This window comes from Lytechinus variegatus, chromosome 4, assembly GCF_018143015.1.
Source record: "Lytechinus variegatus isolate NC3 chromosome 4, Lvar_3.0, whole genome shotgun sequence".
Lineage (NCBI taxonomy): Eukaryota > Metazoa > Echinodermata > Echinoidea > Temnopleuroida > Toxopneustidae > Lytechinus > Lytechinus variegatus.
In genome coordinates, this window is record NC_054743.1 from 48,499,897 (window position 1) to 48,519,827 (window position 19,931).

Below are 19,931 nucleotides of genomic sequence, written 5' to 3' on the forward strand. Positions count from 1 at the left end.
ACAGAAGAGAGAATGTGTCTGTGACATCATCCCCTACCTGCCTCAAACCTTTTTAAAAGGTGATACTTCCGATCTATAAAAGCGAAATAATGGGTAAGATGCATAAAAAGTTGCAATTGCTTTCCAGCAATTGCAACTTTTTAGGCATCTGACATATTAAATTCTAACAAGCGCGATTAAATATTATCAGCAGACAGTGGCGTACCGTGAGTCATGGAATGGGGGGGGGGGCACCAGCAAAAATATTGAGTCACTTAGTGGGCGCGCGAAGAGCGCTCAATTGCCAAGTATAGGCTAATGACAAAATAGAGAAATTTTACGGACTGTGCAATTGAACGAATATGTATCTCACTTATCAACTAATGCGAGCGCAAAGCGCAAGCTGAAAATGTTTGATATTCACACCTAAAAAAGGATATCATAAGCAATTTTTTGTAATCATGATATGTACCGCTCTCGCAAATCAAACAATGCGAACGCGAAGAGCGAGCTGATATATTTTGTATAAATTTACCCCAAACAGGGACATTTTAAGGACTTTTTTAAAAAGGAATTCATGAAGAGCATACATATCTAACCATAGTCATTCAATGCGAGCGCCATGCAAGCGCATGCTGATTTTGTTAGAATTAACCTAACCCATGAAACACTTTTTGTAGTCACTGTAATCATGTACATGATACATGTCTCGCGAAGAGCGAGCTGAAAATTTTTGAAATTCAGACCTGAAGAGGGAAATTCGAAGGCTTGTTTGTAGGAATCCACTAAGACCATACGTAATTTACTCACCAAATGATGCGAGCGTGAATTGCGAGCTGAACTTTTTTGATATTAAGAGCAGACTTCTCACCAGTCCACTAATGCGAACTTACAAGCACGGAAGGGAATGTTTGATATTCAGACCTTAAAAGGGGGCAATCACTTTACGTATATAGTCATGAAAAAACATATGTCACTACATAAAACAATAAGAACTAGTTTACATACACCTGTGGAATACAGTGACATTTGTTCACTTGCCAAACATCGTAAAATTTACTATATCTTCAGAAATATAAATACTACCACGACTAATTTGGTATCAAGGAAAGAACGTAATAAGCTCTTTCACATGATTGGGATGCCGTTAGGATTAAATTATATTTCAGGAGGAATTTTCTTTGAAAAAAAAATAATATTCGTGCTAAATGTATTCTGTTGTTTGTTAATATATTTCAAAACGTCGTTTCATAGCAATATATAAATGTCAAATCTATCATTTATATTACATTTTCTATCATTATATGTCACCACTGAACAAAAAAGTGAAATGTTTGTGTTGAGGAGTAACTAGCACAAATATGAAATGTTTTTGTCAAGATTTTTTTTATTAAAAAGATAAAGATTTGGTGGATAAGATGACATCTAAATGTTTTTCAGCTCCTGATGACAAAGCAGTGTGATGAAGGGGCATGACATACTGAATGTTACATATCAAATTCGTCATGTTAGTACAAATAATTCATAAGATGCAGTAAATTTTATAATGTTTGGAAAGTGTCAACTTTTGTTGAACATTTTGGGTGTATGTAAACTTCTGGCCTCAACTGTATATATATATCATTACTCAAACAATACGAGCACCAGGAATGATGAACACATAGGCCCTCTATACACGCCCTAAGCCAGTAATGTTTCATAAATTGATGGAAAAATAGTTATTCTGCAATATGATGATATATTACAATATAACATAATATAAAATGCAATAATTTCTTCTTCCCCTTTTCCCCCGCTTTTGTTGCCAGCCGTGGGGGGGGCACTTGCGCCCATGCCCCCCCCCCCCCATAGTGTTACACCAATGTCAGTCGATATCATCGAAACTGGACGTGATAAATGATAAAAACCAATTTGGAAATAAAATATTTCCGTTTAATAACTTAATGGTTTAGTGAAATGAATGTATGTTACTTCTTTAAAAGTCTTCGCTTTGAACCACAATGTAGGAGTCTGTGTTATATCCGTTTAATAGACACTATCGTAATAATGAACATGAATCGCAGAGTTTTTTTTATATAAAGCAGGCAATCGCTAATTCTTACTAATTCGGAATGTTTGGTCATGTAGCTTGTCACAAACGTACCTCCTTATTTGGAAATGGAGAAGAAGCTTCACGTGGGATAAATTCACTTATTTCGGAGTCCACTGAATCATTTCCCTGCTGTTGTTCTCCACCTTCTCCATGTATCTGCTCATCACAATGAACAAAAAAAAACATCAATTTGTTTCTCTAAATTATTTCATCAGTATAGCTTGGGAATCATTGTAAACGAGCATAATGGATAGAAGTTAATTACGAAAATTTACAAGCATATGATGCAAATTTCATAAATGGCCCTGAAAAAACAAGCGTAGATGGAGATTTCAGGGGTGCCAGGTAAAAATGGCAGAGGTAAAAATGGCAGAGGTAAAATTGGCAGAAGTAATAATGGCAGAGGTAAAAATAATCATAGGTGATTTTTAGCTATCATTTTTATCGACCTGTTTTGAAGGAGAAGTACACCCTGAAAAATGGTTTACTATAAAAATAGCAGAAAAAAACATATATATGAACGTTTGAGGAAAACCCATCGAAGATTAAGAAAGTTATTATAAATCTTAGTTTTTTTTATTTGTGACGTCATATTCTAGCAGCTGCCCCGTATTTTATGCACCAAAATGTATACTTCAATTTTTTAATCAATGGGTCAAGATTGTTGAAAAATTCTTTCAGGACCGGATGTGAAATGATTTGTATGTTGATATACTTGAGGTACAATAAAAACCATTTTCATTTTTTTTAATAACATTTCATTGATATTTCTTATTACACCATATATGGGGAAGAACTGCTCGCAAATGACGTCACCATTAAAATATTGAATTCTAATAGCTTTTTAAATCTTTGATGGATTCCCTAGAACACTCACCAATATTGTTGTAATTACTTTCTGCTATTTTTGACAATAAACTTAAGTTTATGTCAGGGTGAATTTCCCCTTTAATGAATTAAATACAATACTTGGGATCCAAAGTGTGGTTCAAATTTGAATATCAGAGGAGCAATTTGACGTGGGAAGGCCATGCCTGAAAGTCAAGGGAAAAAATACCGACTCAAGTGTTATCAATTTGGTGCAGAAGATCTACAGTATGGCTTTAAAATGTGACTGTTTCTATTAGTTCAACATTATAATTCTAATTTTCTTCTCAGAACATTTCTTATTTAATCTACTGTACATGGAGAAAGTTTTTGATTTCTTTGCATTGGGGTTTAAGACTGGTCATATAAACCTCTGTCATTTAACCGCTTTGATACCTCTGCCGTTTTTACTTTTGCCATTTTTACCTGTGCCAATTTAACCCTTGCCATTTTTACCTCTGCCATTTTTACCTTTGCCATTTTTACCTTTGCCAATTTTACGTCTGCCATTTTTACATTTGCCATTTTTAACCTCTGCCATTTTTACCACTGCCATTTTTACACCGAGCTGATTTCAGGTTTTATGCCACCGAAGTCGGATCTGTATCTGCTGATTGATTTCTCTGTATTAACCCAGTAAAACATTTTCTTTCCAAAGTAGGACATCATAGGTGTGTAATGATCATGACCGTACGCAGCAGGAGTCAGTTTCCCCCTTCTCCCTCCCAAAAAAGTTTGAAAACCTCAATTTTTTTACTAAAAATTGTTACATATTCACCTAAAATGTGTACTAAGTCCTACAATTTCTTATTTAACAAAATGTGGGAAACGCCCCCAATGACAGGCTCGGTCGCTTTGCTTCCTCGCTTTCGAGTGTCTTCGAAAATTTTTACACGTCCTGCCACCAGGAAAGAAAAAAATGCGTACATTCTCGATAATGAGATAATTGAGATGAGAACTCGGACAGAGCTACACCAAAAGAAAGCTAAACGATATGGCAGGCTAACTCGGGTTGGAAATGTTAAAACTATGTTTAAGACTACTAATCAAATTCCCTCATTCCCTCCTTTTCATGTGAAAGCATGAAAGGCACTCCTTACCAAAGCCTGGTGTGTATTCGCACCGTCTCCTGGTCTAGCATCGACATTATCATCATCGTTGGGTGGTCCATGCCCAATTTCCTATTATGGAACGTAGCATAAACCATTTTAAACGGTAGGGGAGACATTCTTATTTATATTATAATGTACACTCGGCAAAAAAAGTTCTTGGAAACTTAAAAAGTTAAAATATTCCATATAGATATTCGATTATAGGCAAATTAATGTATGTCAACATGACCAGACAATATTCCTCTTCCAGTATGACATGATATTTTCATGTGAACAATCATGCATGGGTGGTTAAATGCTTTAAAAATAATAGCAATGTCAGTAAAAGAAATGGACCATTCAAATGCTAATGAAATGTTATTAAACTATGTTTTTGAAATATTTTCAAAAAAACATTGTTTTTAAGTGTTTTTCTGATGTTCTCTAAAAATGTTTCAAAAATGTATCAGAAGCATTTTAATGTTGACGTTTTTGTGATATCATTATAATATTCTAAGACTCAACACTGTAACATTTTACTGACATCTTTATAATGTAATATCGTGGATGTTACAATAGCATTTTAAAAACGTTGTTAGAATATGACAGTAATAATTAAACATTTTTAAGATAAATTGAAACCATGATTCTACAATGTTTTAACAAACCATTTTTGAAAAATGTTTTCCAAAAATTGCCAAAAGTATATTAGAAACATCGTTTTTGTGATGTAATATTAACATTTTTTGAGAACTAAAATAACATTTTACTAACATCTTGTTAATATTATAAATTGGATGTGAACTTATCATTCTAAAACGTTAAAATATTCTGACAATAACATCAAACGTTCTTGAAATGTTATGAAACTATGTTTGAAAACTATTTTAACTCGACGTTTTTGAAAAAAAAAATGTTTTCCTAATATTTTTCAAAAACTTTACATGTATTTTAAACATATTTTCCGATGTTTTTTATGATATGATTGTTAAATTCTTTTCAGAAATTTATTATATTTACTAACATTTTTATAAGGGTACACTCTAAAAACCGAAGTGCCAATTTAGCTCTTAAAGAGCGCGTATAGTGACTGCACTTCGGAGTGCTGATTTCTCTAGTTCAAATTTGAACTAGACAAATCAGCACTCCGAAGTGCAGTCACTATACACGCTCTTTAAGAGCTAAATTAGCACTTCATTTTTTAGAGAGAATATATTTGATGAAAAACTAAAATTAAAGAAAATGTTTTTAGAATATTATAACAATGAATAACATCAGCCGTTATAGAAAGGTAAGGAAAATATGTTCTTATAATAGTAGAAGAAAAAAAACATTAAAAAATTCTAATATTTACCAATAACTGTCTTTATAATAACATCTTAAAATTTCTTTTTAACTTTACTATGTTTATAAAGTGATACAAAGGATCTAAATATATATTTTAAAGGTTTTTTCAACATTATAGCAATAATATTATTCGTTCTTCATATTTCACTAGAAAGGAGAAATGTGTTATTTAATACGTTTGTATGATATGACAATATTTCAGAAAAAATACATTTTAATAAAATCGCTCTTATAATGTTGTGAAAAAACATAAAAATATGTTGTTGGAATATAATGCCAATAACATAAAACATTTTCAAAATGTCATTATAATATATTTCTAGATTCTTATTTTATTAAATTATTTCTTAGAAACGGTATTTATAATGTTTGAAAAATGTTTTAAAGATTTATCAGAAACATCCTTATTTTGTCCTTTTTAAAGATTATTTTAACCTTGTTTTATGAAAAATTTTTTAACTAACATCTTTATACTGTCATGCATTGGATGTGACAATAACATCAAAAATTCTCTAAAAAATATGAAAATTTGTTATTAAAAAATAATTACACACTTTTATTAAGAAATAGTTTTATGATGTTTTCCCAAAAGTCTAAATGAAATTTATAACAAACGCCGGTATTTTGATGTTTTTATGTCATACCTGTCTTCAGAAACAAAATACCATACTCTGATATTACGGTAAAAACATCCGATATAAAAATATACAATTTTAAAACGCTAGCAGAATTTAATGATAATATCATTGATGGTTGTAGAAAGGTTATATTTTTCTTTTGTTTTTACAGAAACAAAATACTTCTAAAATGTTATAAGAATGTTACCTCAATAACATCAAACGTTCTAGAAAGGTCACGAGACAGAATTTAAAAGATACAGTGTAATATAATGAACACCATTTCAAATAATTGTTATTTTATTTTTTCAAAATCCTATAGATAAGAATTCATGTTAAACAAAACCATTTTTCTCATTTTCATAATTTCTTTCAGAAATCAAAGAAACATCTTGATAACGTATTTTCAATGTTAGCAAAATGTAATGACGGCACAATCAAACGTTCTAGAAAAAGTTCATTTTGAAAATATTGATTACCTGATGAAAACAAAAATTTTTGAAAAATATTATTACAATAAGTTAAAATGACATCAAACGTTCAAGAAAGGTCATAATTAAATATTTTGACAATATTATAGGGATATTTTCAGAATTTATAGTTGGAAATTATCATGTCGAGGAAAACCATCTTTTATGTTTTTATGACATCATAATAACGTTATAACGTTCTAATATAATTGTTGGGAAAACATTACGCCAACGTTGGGAAAACGTTTGGCGATCTGAACATGACGTAGTAGTCATGAATATTCATGAGAATAGTAAATGACCCAAATTTCTGCTGATTATGTTTACTTAGTTGTTTTTACCATCAAAAGTTTCCGAAAAATATGTTGCTTGATTACCATATGAAGAGTTTAGTTGCAAAAGGGCTTCGGTCCACGTTGGACCATTCTGAGAAAAACCATGTTTTTTATTCTCACTTACTGCAATATTCTTATGAGAAACTAAATTGTCATGATGTACTACCCTATCATGTGAACATAAAACTGGGTATAAAAGAAATCTACCTGTCTTCAATTTTTTTCTATGAATTCTTTTAAAAATGATCATTGTGGACCTAAGCCCTTTTTCAAGTAAACTGAAATTAATCCAATCTATTTTGAATAAAAATGTAATTTTTCTTTGCCACCTTTTTTTCCTTTTTCATGTAAATTTCAAATTTTCTTTGTTTTCATCAACGTAACTAAAAATTTAGAGGTTTTGAGACAGAAAACAATAAAATTTATGAACAAAGGACCTAACCCCTTTTGACAAATGAGCTCTTCAAAAGAGTTTGATTGCAAAAGGGGTTAGGTTCACTCCAAGGAAATAATTTTTTTTTATTCTCCTATATTGCATATTCTTGTGCGAAACTAAATTTTCAAGATTCCCTACCATGACCACATAAAATTGGGTATAAAAGAAATATTCCTTTATTCATATTTTTAAAAATATTCTTTTAAAAAAAAAATCGGTGTGGACCTAATCCCTTTTGCAATTAAACTGAAATAGACCTAATCCCTTTTGAAAAAAAGTGATTTTTTGGCCATTTTTATCACTTTTAAATAGGAATTTCAACTTTTCTTTGGTATCATCTAATAGTCCAGGAAAAATAACTGATTTTGGGGGCCAACCGCAAACAAATAGCAATAGCATTTTTATTACCACAATGCATTTTCCTGAAGTCCGCAAAATGACATACTAAAAGTCCAGAAAAATCCCAGTAGTGGAAAGACGTCTAATTTGCATAAATCCAAAATGGCTGCCAAATTTTCAGAAAATTTGAATTTTCGTACATAGATTCTGACATGAACATTTAATTGCCTCAAAATTAGTGTCATATGAAAGAAAAATAAATTTCCTATAATTTGGAACTATTCATAGGGGATAAATCGATAATTAGGCTGAGATTTTTCTTAGAAAACTGCATTTTTGTCATTTTTCCCCAAAATCGAAAATTTTGGAAATACATGATTTTACATAAATCTAAGAAAAAAAATGAGCAATTATCTTGAAATGTTCCAGAAAACTTTATTGATATACTAACATCATGAGGATGCAATTCTAAATTGGTTTTATTCTGTTTAACAAATTCATAAGATATCAAAGTTGACTATTCAAATTTCACAAATGTCGCGTTTTGTATGCATTTTCGTAGATTAATACATGTATGTATAACGTATCTAGTGTACACAGTACAGTAAAGATTGTTTGCATTTATCTACGCTTATCAACTACTTAGTTAAGATTAGTCTTTCTTTATCAGCTACATAAAAAAGGGCTGGCACATTGATGCCTACCCCTTTCAGGGAGCTGTAAAAGTCACACCTTCTGGCTATATCATTTGGTACAATCAAAATTAACGCAACAACATTTCATTCCAAATTAGTGATAAATTTGTTAGCTTTATAGTCCAGGAAAATTTTACTGATTTAGAGGGTCAACCTCAAACAAATTGCACAAGAAATTTTTTACTGCAATGCATTCCTTTGAAGTCCCCAAAAGTTCATAGTATTTTAAAATCCATGTAGTGGAAAGACGTCTTATTTGCATAAATCCAAAATGGCGGCCATCGCAAGAATTTTCAGTAATGATTATTTATAGTAGTACAAACACTTGTCTGATCATAGCACTTTAAAAAATATGATTAAAGCATTTACCTTTCACCAGTGTTATATCTTACCATAGGCTTCATTTACAAATTCAAATTCAGATTTGACCTCTTGAGGACAATGACCTTAAGGCCAATGACTTAAAAATATTGATTTTTTGCATCCAGAGTTCTTGATTAGCATCATGTTATATCAACTTATGTTTGAAATTTGAGGATCTCTAAAGAAATTTGACCTTAAAATGTAAAAATATTGGTACTCGGCATCACTGGTTGATATGTTTTGAGGTGATTGACCTTTCACTTTTCTCAGCAGTCAAATGTTGTCATCTGCAACCTTTACTCAAGTGATCAGTTAAAAATAACAAAACTATCATCTGTATAGTTGTAAGTTTGTAACTCTAGGGGCACGTTTCATAAAGAGTAACTTTGCCATTATCATGATTATGGCAACTACCATGGCATTACGGTTCAGCAGCCAATCAAAAATCAAGGCTACCATGATAGTTGTCATAATGGCAACGTTACAATATTTGCAACTCTTTATGAAACGTGTCCCAGGTCTTTTTTGGCTAGACTGAGGTTAGAGCATTGGGAGGTTTTGAAATAATATCTGAAATGCCTCAATTATTTTTTTGCAATTATCATCTATGTACACTTCCTGAGAGACTTGCAAATTTTCCCATCTAGATTGTAATCTGGTGTAGTTGCTCTTTAGAAGGGAGATGCAGCTTCCCACGTTGCTGGTTGGCACTGCACTTCTCTTCCCTTAACTTGCATAATGGTGACTCTGTCAGAGGTTGGACAAAATGAAAAATATGTTTCTTAGATTTTAGGCTTTTTCAACTAGTTTGGCATCATAGATTTGATGGACGCTATCTTCGCTGAGAGCTCTGTGGTATAGATACTGATCTGCGTATATCAGATGGGCAATACCAGACAAGACATACAGACTCTTCATATTTTTTGGCTTTAGATAGTTTGTGATAGTCCCACAAGTGTTGTCTAGAGGTAGACGTGTCCAATACAGCACATGCATACTCTGTAGCAGAGTATTGGTGGAGGACTTTGTCAGTTTCGGAGAAGGTTATTATGGATCCTCACTTTCCCCCTTCACTCTTAATGTGACTGACTTGGTTGACACCAAGATAATTATATTGCATGGTCGCGGTGCTGGAATGGAATTAAAACCATGGGTTGTTTTGAGTTTCCTCAAAGCATGAGGATTGTGGGGATGAAACCAGCTAACCTTGGTCTTTGGGTTTGAAGACTGGACTCAAGCAAGAACACTACCCTGAGAGAGTCAGTTCTTTTGAGTTCTTTACCTCCTGGTCATCCTGTTGAGCTCCATAAAGAGATGTATGTTTTCTAGTAGAAGTTTGATGACTTTGGTCAGATGAATGTCATCAATGATTTGTATAGTTGTACGAGTAGACCAAAGTATCAGATGCAGCTGCTAATTCAACAAACTTTTCTACACCCATTAGTTAGTTACCGTATTAAGTCGGAAGTCCTCAGTGAACTGAGTCTGGATGAGAACCTAGCCTGTATATTATTTCCAAAATTAAAAATCAGCCTGGTTAGGAATATGATATGCTGTTCTATAATGGGACCAATTTTTTTTAGGATGAGATGCTCAAGTAGCTTGTAGAGATATCAGAAAAGGGCGATTGGCCTGTAGCTTCTAGGTACATTTGGATCTTTCCCATGTTTGAGGAATTACTTTATCCTTCCTCAAAATTTCTTGGAGATGGGACTGTTTAGCACATTGTTAAACAGGCTGACAAGCCTTTCTTAAGTATGGAAGCTTAAGATGTTCATATAATCATATCGTCATGTCTACATATCTTAAATAAAAAAGATAAGATGACGAAATCTTGGATCTAGTCTTGTCTACATCCTGTAGGAAAGATGATCAGGTATAGAAGATCTGTGATCTCGTCATGTCTACATCTTTTAGAAGAGATGATCAGATGGCAAGATCTTGGATCTCGTCATGTCTATATCCTGTGGGAGAGATGATCAGATGGCATGATCTGGGATCTCGTCATGTCTACAACTCTTAGGGAAAAGGATAAGATGACAATATCTTAGATCTGATCATCTCTTCCACAGGATGTAAAAAATGGCGAGATACAAGATCTTGCCATCTGATCATCTCTCACACAGGATGTAGACATGACGAGATCTAAGATATTGACATCTTATCCTTTTTCCTATGTAGACATGACGAGACGATTAAATTAACATCTGGGTGGCAGATCAAAATGTTTCATTTACTCAGAGTGGTGTCACCGAAGGGTGCTGCCTTTCCCTTCTTTGTTCCTTCAATTTCAATATCCAGGTGAAGTCTCCATTGGACTGGTCCCATGGAAGATATCCAATTTGGTGTATCTTGTACTGGGTTGTTCTATTCAGCAGAAGCTGGATAGTAAACTAGTTAAGTTTAATATTCTAAATAAATTGACCTTTGAAAGTTTCAGGGTTAAAGGTCACAACTTTTAATACTCGCAAATTTTCTCATGTATCAAGGGACCTGATAAGTTAAGAATTATTATGCAAAACATAATTTTTTTTTTAGATATTCCGACGTCAATAATCCTTTAGGTCATTGCCTCTAAAGTTCAGCGCAGCTCAATTCTAAATTGCATTCGATTTTTAAAATGAAACCTATGATAAAATATTACAGTGATGAAAGTTTAACGCTTTAATCATATTTTTTAGTGTTATGATCAGACCAGTGTTTGTACTACTACGATTAATCATATTGGATCACTTTTGATGCCAATAAGACGCTTTTCCACCACTTTGATTTTTTCTGGACTTTTGGTATATCATTTTGGAGACTTCATGGAGATGCAATGTGTTGAAAGAAACAGTATTGCAATTTTTACACCTTGAGGCCTGTTTATCATAAAACAGTGATGCTTAGCGTCAATATTAAAAAATGTTAAGGTCATTGACCCTTTCTAGCTCTCCAGTGTTCAAAGGTCAAAGTTTATAGCCCACCAAAATCCTTCTAAAAGACCAGATTACCTCGGAAGTCAATATTGAATAATTTTATTTTCATTATTACTATTTTTATCATGAGCTAATGATGCAAAACATCAATTTTTTGATATGTTGAGGTCATTGACCTTAAGGTATTTGACCTGTAGAGATCAGGAGGTCAAATCGGAATTGCATCCTAATTTTGAAATGAGGCATATGGTAAGATATAACACTGACGAAAGTTCAATGCTTCAATAATGATTTTCAAAAGTGCTATGATCAGGCCAGTGCTTGTACAAATAATCATGAAAAGTCTTCATGATAGTCGCCCTTTTGGATTTATGCAAATAAGACGCCGTTCCAATGCATGGATTTTTCTGGATTTTTAGTATGTCGTTTTGGTGACTTCAGGAAATGCATCGTGCCGTGCTCAATATAATTGTATTGCATTTTTTTACACTAGAAGCCTGTTCATAAATCAGAGATGCTACGTGTCAATATTCTAAAATGTTAAGGTCATTGACCTTTTCCAGCTCTCCAAGGTCAAGACTTATAACCCACCAAATTCTTTCTAAAATAGCAAGATACCTTGAAAGTCAATATTGAATCATTTTGTGTTCATTATAACCATATTTATTATGTACTAATGATGCCAAACATCAATTTTCTGATATTTAGAGGTCATTGACCTCTAGAGGTCAGCGGAGGTAATAATTTGACTTGCATCTTGCTTTCAAAATGAAGTCTATGGTAAGATATAACACTGGTGAAAGTTTCATGCTTTTATCATAATTTTTGAAAGTGCTATAATCAGAACAATGTTTGTACTACTATCAATAATTATTTTAAAAAATCCTTACGGTAGCCGCCATTTTGGATTTATGCAAATAAGACATCTTTCCACTGTATGGATTTTTCTGGACTTTTAGTATGTCATTTTGGTGACTTCATGTAAATGCATCGTGCTCAAATTAATTGTAATGCAATTTGTTTGCGATCAAACCTTATTTTCCTGGACTATAAAGAGCTACTATAAATCTAATCATTGGGAACCAAAAAAAAAAATCAAATTTGATGAAAAATGGACCTAACCCTCTTTGCAAGTGAGCTCTTCGTATCATTTTCATTAAATAAATTATTCGTATAGGTGAATTTTCAAGGTTGATATAGAAAAATTGTTATTAACCGTAATCTTTAAGATTAGGATAGGAATAGGCTTAGGATATAGGATAGGATCAGTTAATACAGGTTGTGGGATAGAGTTTAATAGATGAACTTGAAACCAAATAATATTTTGTAAAACATTTTGAAAACATTCACTTGAAACATCAGTAAAATATCATCTTTGCGGCATTTTCTTAGCATTATTAATATAACATTTTAAAAACATTAAACGTAAACAACATTATGTTTTTTATTTTTGGTTATATTAAAATGCATGGTTTCAGAAATGATTAAAAGCGCTTTTAGAACAATAATTTAAAGCATCAGAAGAATATCATTGCAACATTTTATTAATATCATTGAAATACATTATAAAAATATGTTTAAAATGTTTTTTTTTATGCTGCAGCTTAACGTTAGAAAAATGTTTTATAGTAATAAAAAAACATACATTTTCATATGATTTTGACATTTGCCTAAAAGATTTTCATGTTTGACCAAACATTTTTATGATATTTTGTCAATGTTCTTGTGTTAGCTGGGAAGCTTCAAGAAGTTGAAATCACAATTTTAAATGAGTGAAACAATCACACAGCCTCACACAGATCTTCCGGAGGGTCTCCCGGTAGGCTGGGGATAATCTGAACACGGTGTGTGACTGCGTGTGGCTAGGTTCGCAATCACCCCACAAAGCAACCTTTTGCAGGCATTCATAGGGGGATCTGAGCCAAATTTAACGTACTCTGCCCGTTGTTAAGGGGCAGATCATGGGCAACGGTCAGAAATCTTGTAAACTATGTTGCCTTTCTTAACCACGTTAGTTTGTTGTTTTGCAGGTATCTTTCTCCTAGAGTATCACGAATGTGTCGTCTATATACCAACGTATCGATCCCATGCCCGTGGCTTAAGTCTAGTATATGAAGCGAGAGCAGTGGTCTCAAAAACACTTGCATATAGATATTGAGAATGAATTGCAGAGGTTTTTTTTTAATAAGCATGCAATCACTAATTCTTAATACTCATTCGGAATGTTTGCTCATGTAGCTTTTCATAAACGTACCGTCTTTATTGAAAATGGAGAAGCATGACATTCTGGGGTTAATTCACTTCGATGAATTTGGGATTCCACTGGATCGTTTTCCTGCTGTTGTTCTCCATCATGTCCATGTATCTGCTCATCACAATGAAAAAAAAGCTCATCAATTTGTTTCTCTGAATTATTTCATCAGTAAGCTTGTTGGGGCCATGCGTTTTGAGTTGGGCCCATTTCCGTTACAACTCAAATTTTCCTTGAAAATCGCACCATTGTATACAGTTGTAATTTTTTCTTATGTTTGACATCCTTTACCCATAAAAGTATATATATTCTGAAAGGAAATTGTCTGAGGAATTCAAAAATGGAATCAGAAAAGGCATAGGGTAATGTCATAAAAAGTTAAAGGTCAAAATATGTGGAAAACTGTGAAAAAAACATACTTCCCAATAAATCTGAGAATCAGTTAAACTTTACACCCTATAGGGAAATAACATGCATATTTCAATTCTTTAGAGTGAGACCTTTCCAGTGATATATAACTTGTTGGGGATAACTCTACCAAAATAACTGGGCGCAATCATCTTTTAAGACCAAATTTCACATCACAATTTTTGCGGGTAAATATGTATCAATGCTTGATTTACCCCTAAAATATTAATTAGCCTTGCCTTTAGTTGCATAAATACACTTGCAAACACTAACCAGTATATTATGATATATTTACTGTGGTTATTATGAATAAAAAATGATTTCATTTGACTCAAATTGTGGGATTTGTCACCTCTTGGCTCAAAGACCGGTGGACCACAGGTTGACAAAGTTCTGAGAGTCAGGTTTAACATATAAATATAGGAAGATGTGAATGCACAATGAAAAGTTCTCATTATTGTTTAGCTTATTTAAAATTAGTGTGAACAAAAACAACTGACAAGTTATAAATAAATCCAGACACCTGGCAAAAATACTTTGATTATGTTATTTTAGAGTGTTATATTTTAAATGTACCCTCTTGCTCAACATTCTGCAGGACATGGTCTCTTGGTACTGGGTCAATTGAATGTCTATGCACAGAACATATTTCTATGAGTACATTTGCCTCTGTTTAGTTTAATCTTTGTACCAGTTTCATTCTCAAGTAGTTTTTTGTTTAATTTTTTTATAATTTGGAAAAATATTCTCTGAACACTTTTGTGCCAGCCAAATATGTGTCATTTACTGATTTATAGAAGCAGTGTGATGTAACATTAAGAAAAAAGTAAATAGAATCAGATGAGGACTTTATTGCAACAAACAAGTTTTCATTAATTAAAATTGCATAAACGGTGTATTTATATCTATTACGATACCAGAGTAATATCTAAAGATTCTGACACAAAGTTATCAGTATCGGTCTATGCTGTCAATATTGAAACCATGAGGTCATAATTATTAACACAATAGATTGATTTATCTCTGAAGCCTTTAATTAGTTTGTGCTTTTCTTTTTGAAATTTATGCAGCTTCTAAATTTTATTCAAGGTGTAACCCACAACTGTATTTTATCTCTCCTCATTTCCTATACATCAGACAGTCACAATTTCAATCATGTTAATTTCATGTTTTACATCAATTAATTATACTAATTAGCTTAATTAGGTACCCTTTAAACTTAAATGTTCAAATTTGACCCACTTATGATTGAAGAATAAGCTAGTGAGCCCCAAAACTATTACATATTTAGGTACTGTGATGTTACACATTTAGTTTCTTAATGAAATGAAAATTTATGCTCCCCTCGTCATGCTCCCCTCGTCTACCACCATGCAAAAATGGCCAATCGATGTTACATAATTGCTAATTACTGGTAAACAAAGTAATCTCAAGTATTTCTTTTTCTTTTAAGTAATTGGTATAAAGATTCCCTTTAATATGATACCAAATATACCCATGTAGCACATGTATTTCAAGTTTTATACCATTAATTATTTCTGTGCTTGTCGTGCAAATGTAACGATACCACCTATTTGCGGGCCCAACTTAAAACGCATGGCCTTACTCATTGTAAACGAGAATAATGAATCCAAGTCAATTACAAAAATCTACAAGCACATTATGCAAATATCAGAAATCGCCCTGAAAAACAAGCGTAGATGGAGATTTTATGTTTTATGCCACCGAAGTAGGATCTGTATCTGCTGATTGATTTCTTTGAATAACCCAGTAAAACACTTTCATTCCATACCAGGACACCATAGATCTGATCATGACCGTACGCAGCAGGAGTCGGTTGCCCCCTTCTCCCCCCCCAAAAAAAAAAAAAGTTTGAAAGCCTCAATTTTTAACTAAATTTTTTTACATATTCGCCTAAAATGTGTACAAAATCCTACAATTTCTTATTTAAAAAGGAGGTAAACGCCCCAATGACAGGCTCCGTCGCTTTGCTCCCTCGCTTTCGAGTGTCTTTGAAAATGTTTACAGGTCCTGCCCCCAGGAAAGAAAAAAATCTGCGTACATTCTTGGAAATGAGCTGACACGGACGGAATTAAGATAAGAACTCGGATACTGCTACACCAAAAGGAAACTACACGATATTAATGACACAGGCTTACTCGGGTTGGACTTGTTAAACCTAAACACTACTAAATCAAAATTCTTCATTACTTCCTTTTCATGTGTTAAAGCAGATACGAACCAATAGCGCCATCTCGAGTCCTCAACTACTCATACCTGGCCAGTTTCCTGATTCATTATACTAGTGTAGTCTAGTAATATAGACCCACTTGAATGATACCATGCTATTATCAACTACCATACCGCAATAATTATGTTACCAAGTAGCAAAACACTTACCTTTCCTCTCAAAACGTTTAGTTGCTATATACAAATACAATTATTATAGGTCAATTTATTCTCAGTAGTCATTAGTAGATCTCTCAAAAGCTATATTTTTAGACTATGTATTTATAACACACAGTCAATGAGAGACCACACAGTTCATTCCCCCTTTAAAGCATGAAATGCACTCCTTACCAAAGCCCGATGTGTATCTTCACCATCTCCTGGTCCAGCATCGACATTTTCATCGTCGTCGGGTGGTCCATGCCCAATTTCCTTGTGGAACATAGCATAAACCATTTTAAACGGTAGGGGGAGAAACAATATATAATAATATAAATATATGGAGTGCTATGAGAGGTATGGTTGTTTCTACAGGCTCAAGGGACCGCAACGCGACTATGCTCGAAGACCTTGCCCGGAAGCATGGTCTGGCTAGTGCGGTACCCGCGAGCCGAAAGAAACTACCATATCGCGAATATCAAAGCAGCCCAGACATAATATGAACCGAATCAATAATAAGTCTAACTTCTCCAAAATAAACTGGATTCCAGAAGAACTAATCAAAATTTACAAGGGCATTGCGCAAATTCAACTCTATAAAAATAAACAATATTTTTCATTTCATTTCGTTTATTTCCATTTTCAACAATTTTAGACAGGCTAGCTTCAATAATCTTTACAAAGCACATTTGTGTCAATTATTAAGAGATTGGTCCAATCACAGAGTTATAGCTCCTCACATCAAATGGTTTCAGAATCCCAATTTACAGAAAGGCAAAAGAAAGACTAGTGAAAATGAAATGGGATTTAGCAGATTTCCCACTTTATCACACAGGTCCTTCACAAAGAAGCTGCAAGAAGTTGAAATTATTTTTTTTTTTTTGTGACTGGAACAATCACACATCCACACACAGCACAGATCTTTCGGAGATGTCCCGGTAGGCGATAAGGTGATAAGCATGCAATCGCTAATTTTTACTTATTGGGAATGTTTGGTCATGTAGCTTTTCATAAACGTACCTCTTCTATTGAAAATGGAGAAGCATCAAATTCTGGGGTTAATTCACTTCGATGAATTTGGGATTCCACTGAATCATTTTCCTGCTGTTGTTCTCCATCATGTCCATGTATCTGCTCATCACAATGGAAAAAAAATAACACACATCAATTTGTTTCTCTGTATTATTTCATCAGTATAGCTTGTTACTCATTGCAAACGAGCATAATGGATCCAAGTCAATTACAAAAATCTACAAGCATCATGATGCAAATATCAGAAATCGCCCTGAAAAAGAGTAAATGGAGATTTCAGGTTAGATTTTTCTGTATTAACCCAGTAACACATTTTCTTTCCATACTAGGACATGATAAATCTGTAATGATCATGGCCTATATACAGCAGGAGGCAGTTGCCCCCCCCCCCCTCCCGAAAGTTTGAAAACCTCATTTTTTATTACAAATTTTCACTGATTCACCAAAAGTATGTACAAATTCCTTCAATTTCATTTCTAAAAATGCAAGAAAAAAAATCGCCCCAATGACAGCCTCGGTCGCTTCGCTCCCTCGCCTTCGTATTTCTTTAAAAATGTTTGCACATCCTGCCCGGAAAAAATACGTAAAACCTGACATGGACGGACTTGAGATGAGAAATAATAATAATATAGGGTATTTATATTGCGCACATATCCACCTTGTTAGGTGCTCAATGCGCTCCTATATTACCCGGCTAAGCTAGGCGTTCATAGCGCACACACCTTTTAAAGGAATTACTTCCTACCGGTACCCATTTACCTCACCTGGGTTGAGTGCATCACACTGTGGATCAGTTTCTTGCTGAAGGAAACTACGCCATGGCTGGGATTCGAACCCACGACCCTCTGTTTCAAAGTCCAAAGACTAATCCACTGGGCCACAACGCTCCACATAGGATACATGCAGTTTTACCAAAAGGACACTAACAGATATTAATTACACAACCGATCATTTTTTTAAAGGCTATACAAAATCATTCATTCCTTTCATTTTCATGTGGTAAAGGCACTAGGCCTTTTTACCAAAGCCTTGTTCAGTGTCTACATTCACAAGGCCTATCATGTGTGCAGACATTATGTGTTGATCTTAGGGATCATGTCCACCCCCACAAAAATTGATAATAAATAAATCACTACCCCCCTATATATAGGTAAGATTCTAAAAGTAAACAGAGGGGAAGATAGGAATATATGAATAAAATTCAGAGCCATGGTGCAGTCGTTAGCTTCGCTAGTTCATAAAAAAAATCACACAACATACACAATGTGAAATTTAGGGTCTAATGAATAGACTGTGGGATGGCCGCTAAAATTTTGACTTTCCGTGGGGCGCCAAATGAAACCACGGTTCTTGGACATGATAATATGTAAAATATTATGAGTGAATACATGCAACATGTTGCCATCACTAAATTCTGCTCCAGACCTCAAAATTAAAATAATAATATGCGAAATCGTACCATTGATTCGACTGGAAATTCCGCCATTCAACCCATTTGTTAAGGACTTCCGCGAACGCGCGCAAGCGTGTACAATGCATGTAACCTCGTTCGCGTTTATTTTTTATTTGTTGTAGAATCTACGATGGCGGATAAGATGTCGTCGTCTTCGTCGTGTTTTGACAGCGAAAATGACGATTTACCAATAGCAAATATATGCTACATGCACGTCTTACCCAAGGAAAGAGGGCCAGTAAATTTCTTTGAAGTAAAGAGCTAGAACAAATTTAAGTCTTTGCTGCATTCGTTGGTGTAGACTACCTGGGACTTCGGAATAAAAATAGCTGTTCGTGCAGCAAAGAAGTTTGCGATTGACTTGCATGCAGCCCGGCCAGCATTTCAGCAAGATCCGAATGGATCAAAATAAATATAGATGTACCGCGTTACTTTCAAAAGAGGGGGCACACCTCGAGTCGATTTTAAAAAAATAAAATCACTTTTTCATGACAATCTAACTCTCCTTCTTTCTTTCCTTTTCCAGTTTTCACTTTTTATGTATTTTCTTAGTTCCCTTTCCCCCTTTCCTCTTTTTTCCCTTTCTTTCTCCCCCTTTTCTTCTTTTTCCTTTTTTTTTATTTCCCGTTGAACTCCACCAGGGGGAACAGCTTGCCCCCCCCCCTGTTAATCAACTGCTCCCTCGGCCGGGCTGCATGCAAGTCAATCGCAAATTTCTCTGCTGCACGAATAGCCTTTTTTATTCCGAATTTCCAGGTAGTCTACACCAACGAATGCAGCAAAGGCTTAATTTGTTCTAGCTCTTTACTTCAAAGAAATTTACTGACCCTCTTTCCTTGGGTAAGACGTG

At 33.9% G+C, this 19,931-nt stretch overlaps 1 protein-coding gene across 5 annotated transcripts in view; it reads right to left on the reverse strand.

Annotated features, from left to right (window-relative positions):
- The window catches only part of LOC121414220, an 83,948-nt gene that overhangs the window by 25,095 nt on the left and 38,922 nt on the right, over positions 1-19,931 (reverse strand). For 3 of the 5 annotated variants that reach the window (XM_041607321.1, XM_041607319.1, XM_041607320.1), the window contains exons 7-11: positions 17,617-17,727; positions 16,789-16,869; positions 13,804-13,914; positions 4,039-4,119; positions 2,123-2,227 (exon numbers count right to left, since the gene is read on the reverse strand). In XM_041607321.1, coding sequence (XP_041463255.1) covers positions 2,123-2,227; positions 4,039-4,119; positions 13,804-13,914; positions 16,789-16,869; positions 17,617-17,727 — 489 coding nt within the window. The remainder of the gene's footprint in view (positions 1-2,122; positions 2,228-4,038; positions 4,120-13,803; positions 13,915-16,788; positions 16,870-17,616; positions 17,728-19,931) is intronic. The other 2 variants (XM_041607322.1, XM_041607323.1) reach the window with 2 other exon arrangements.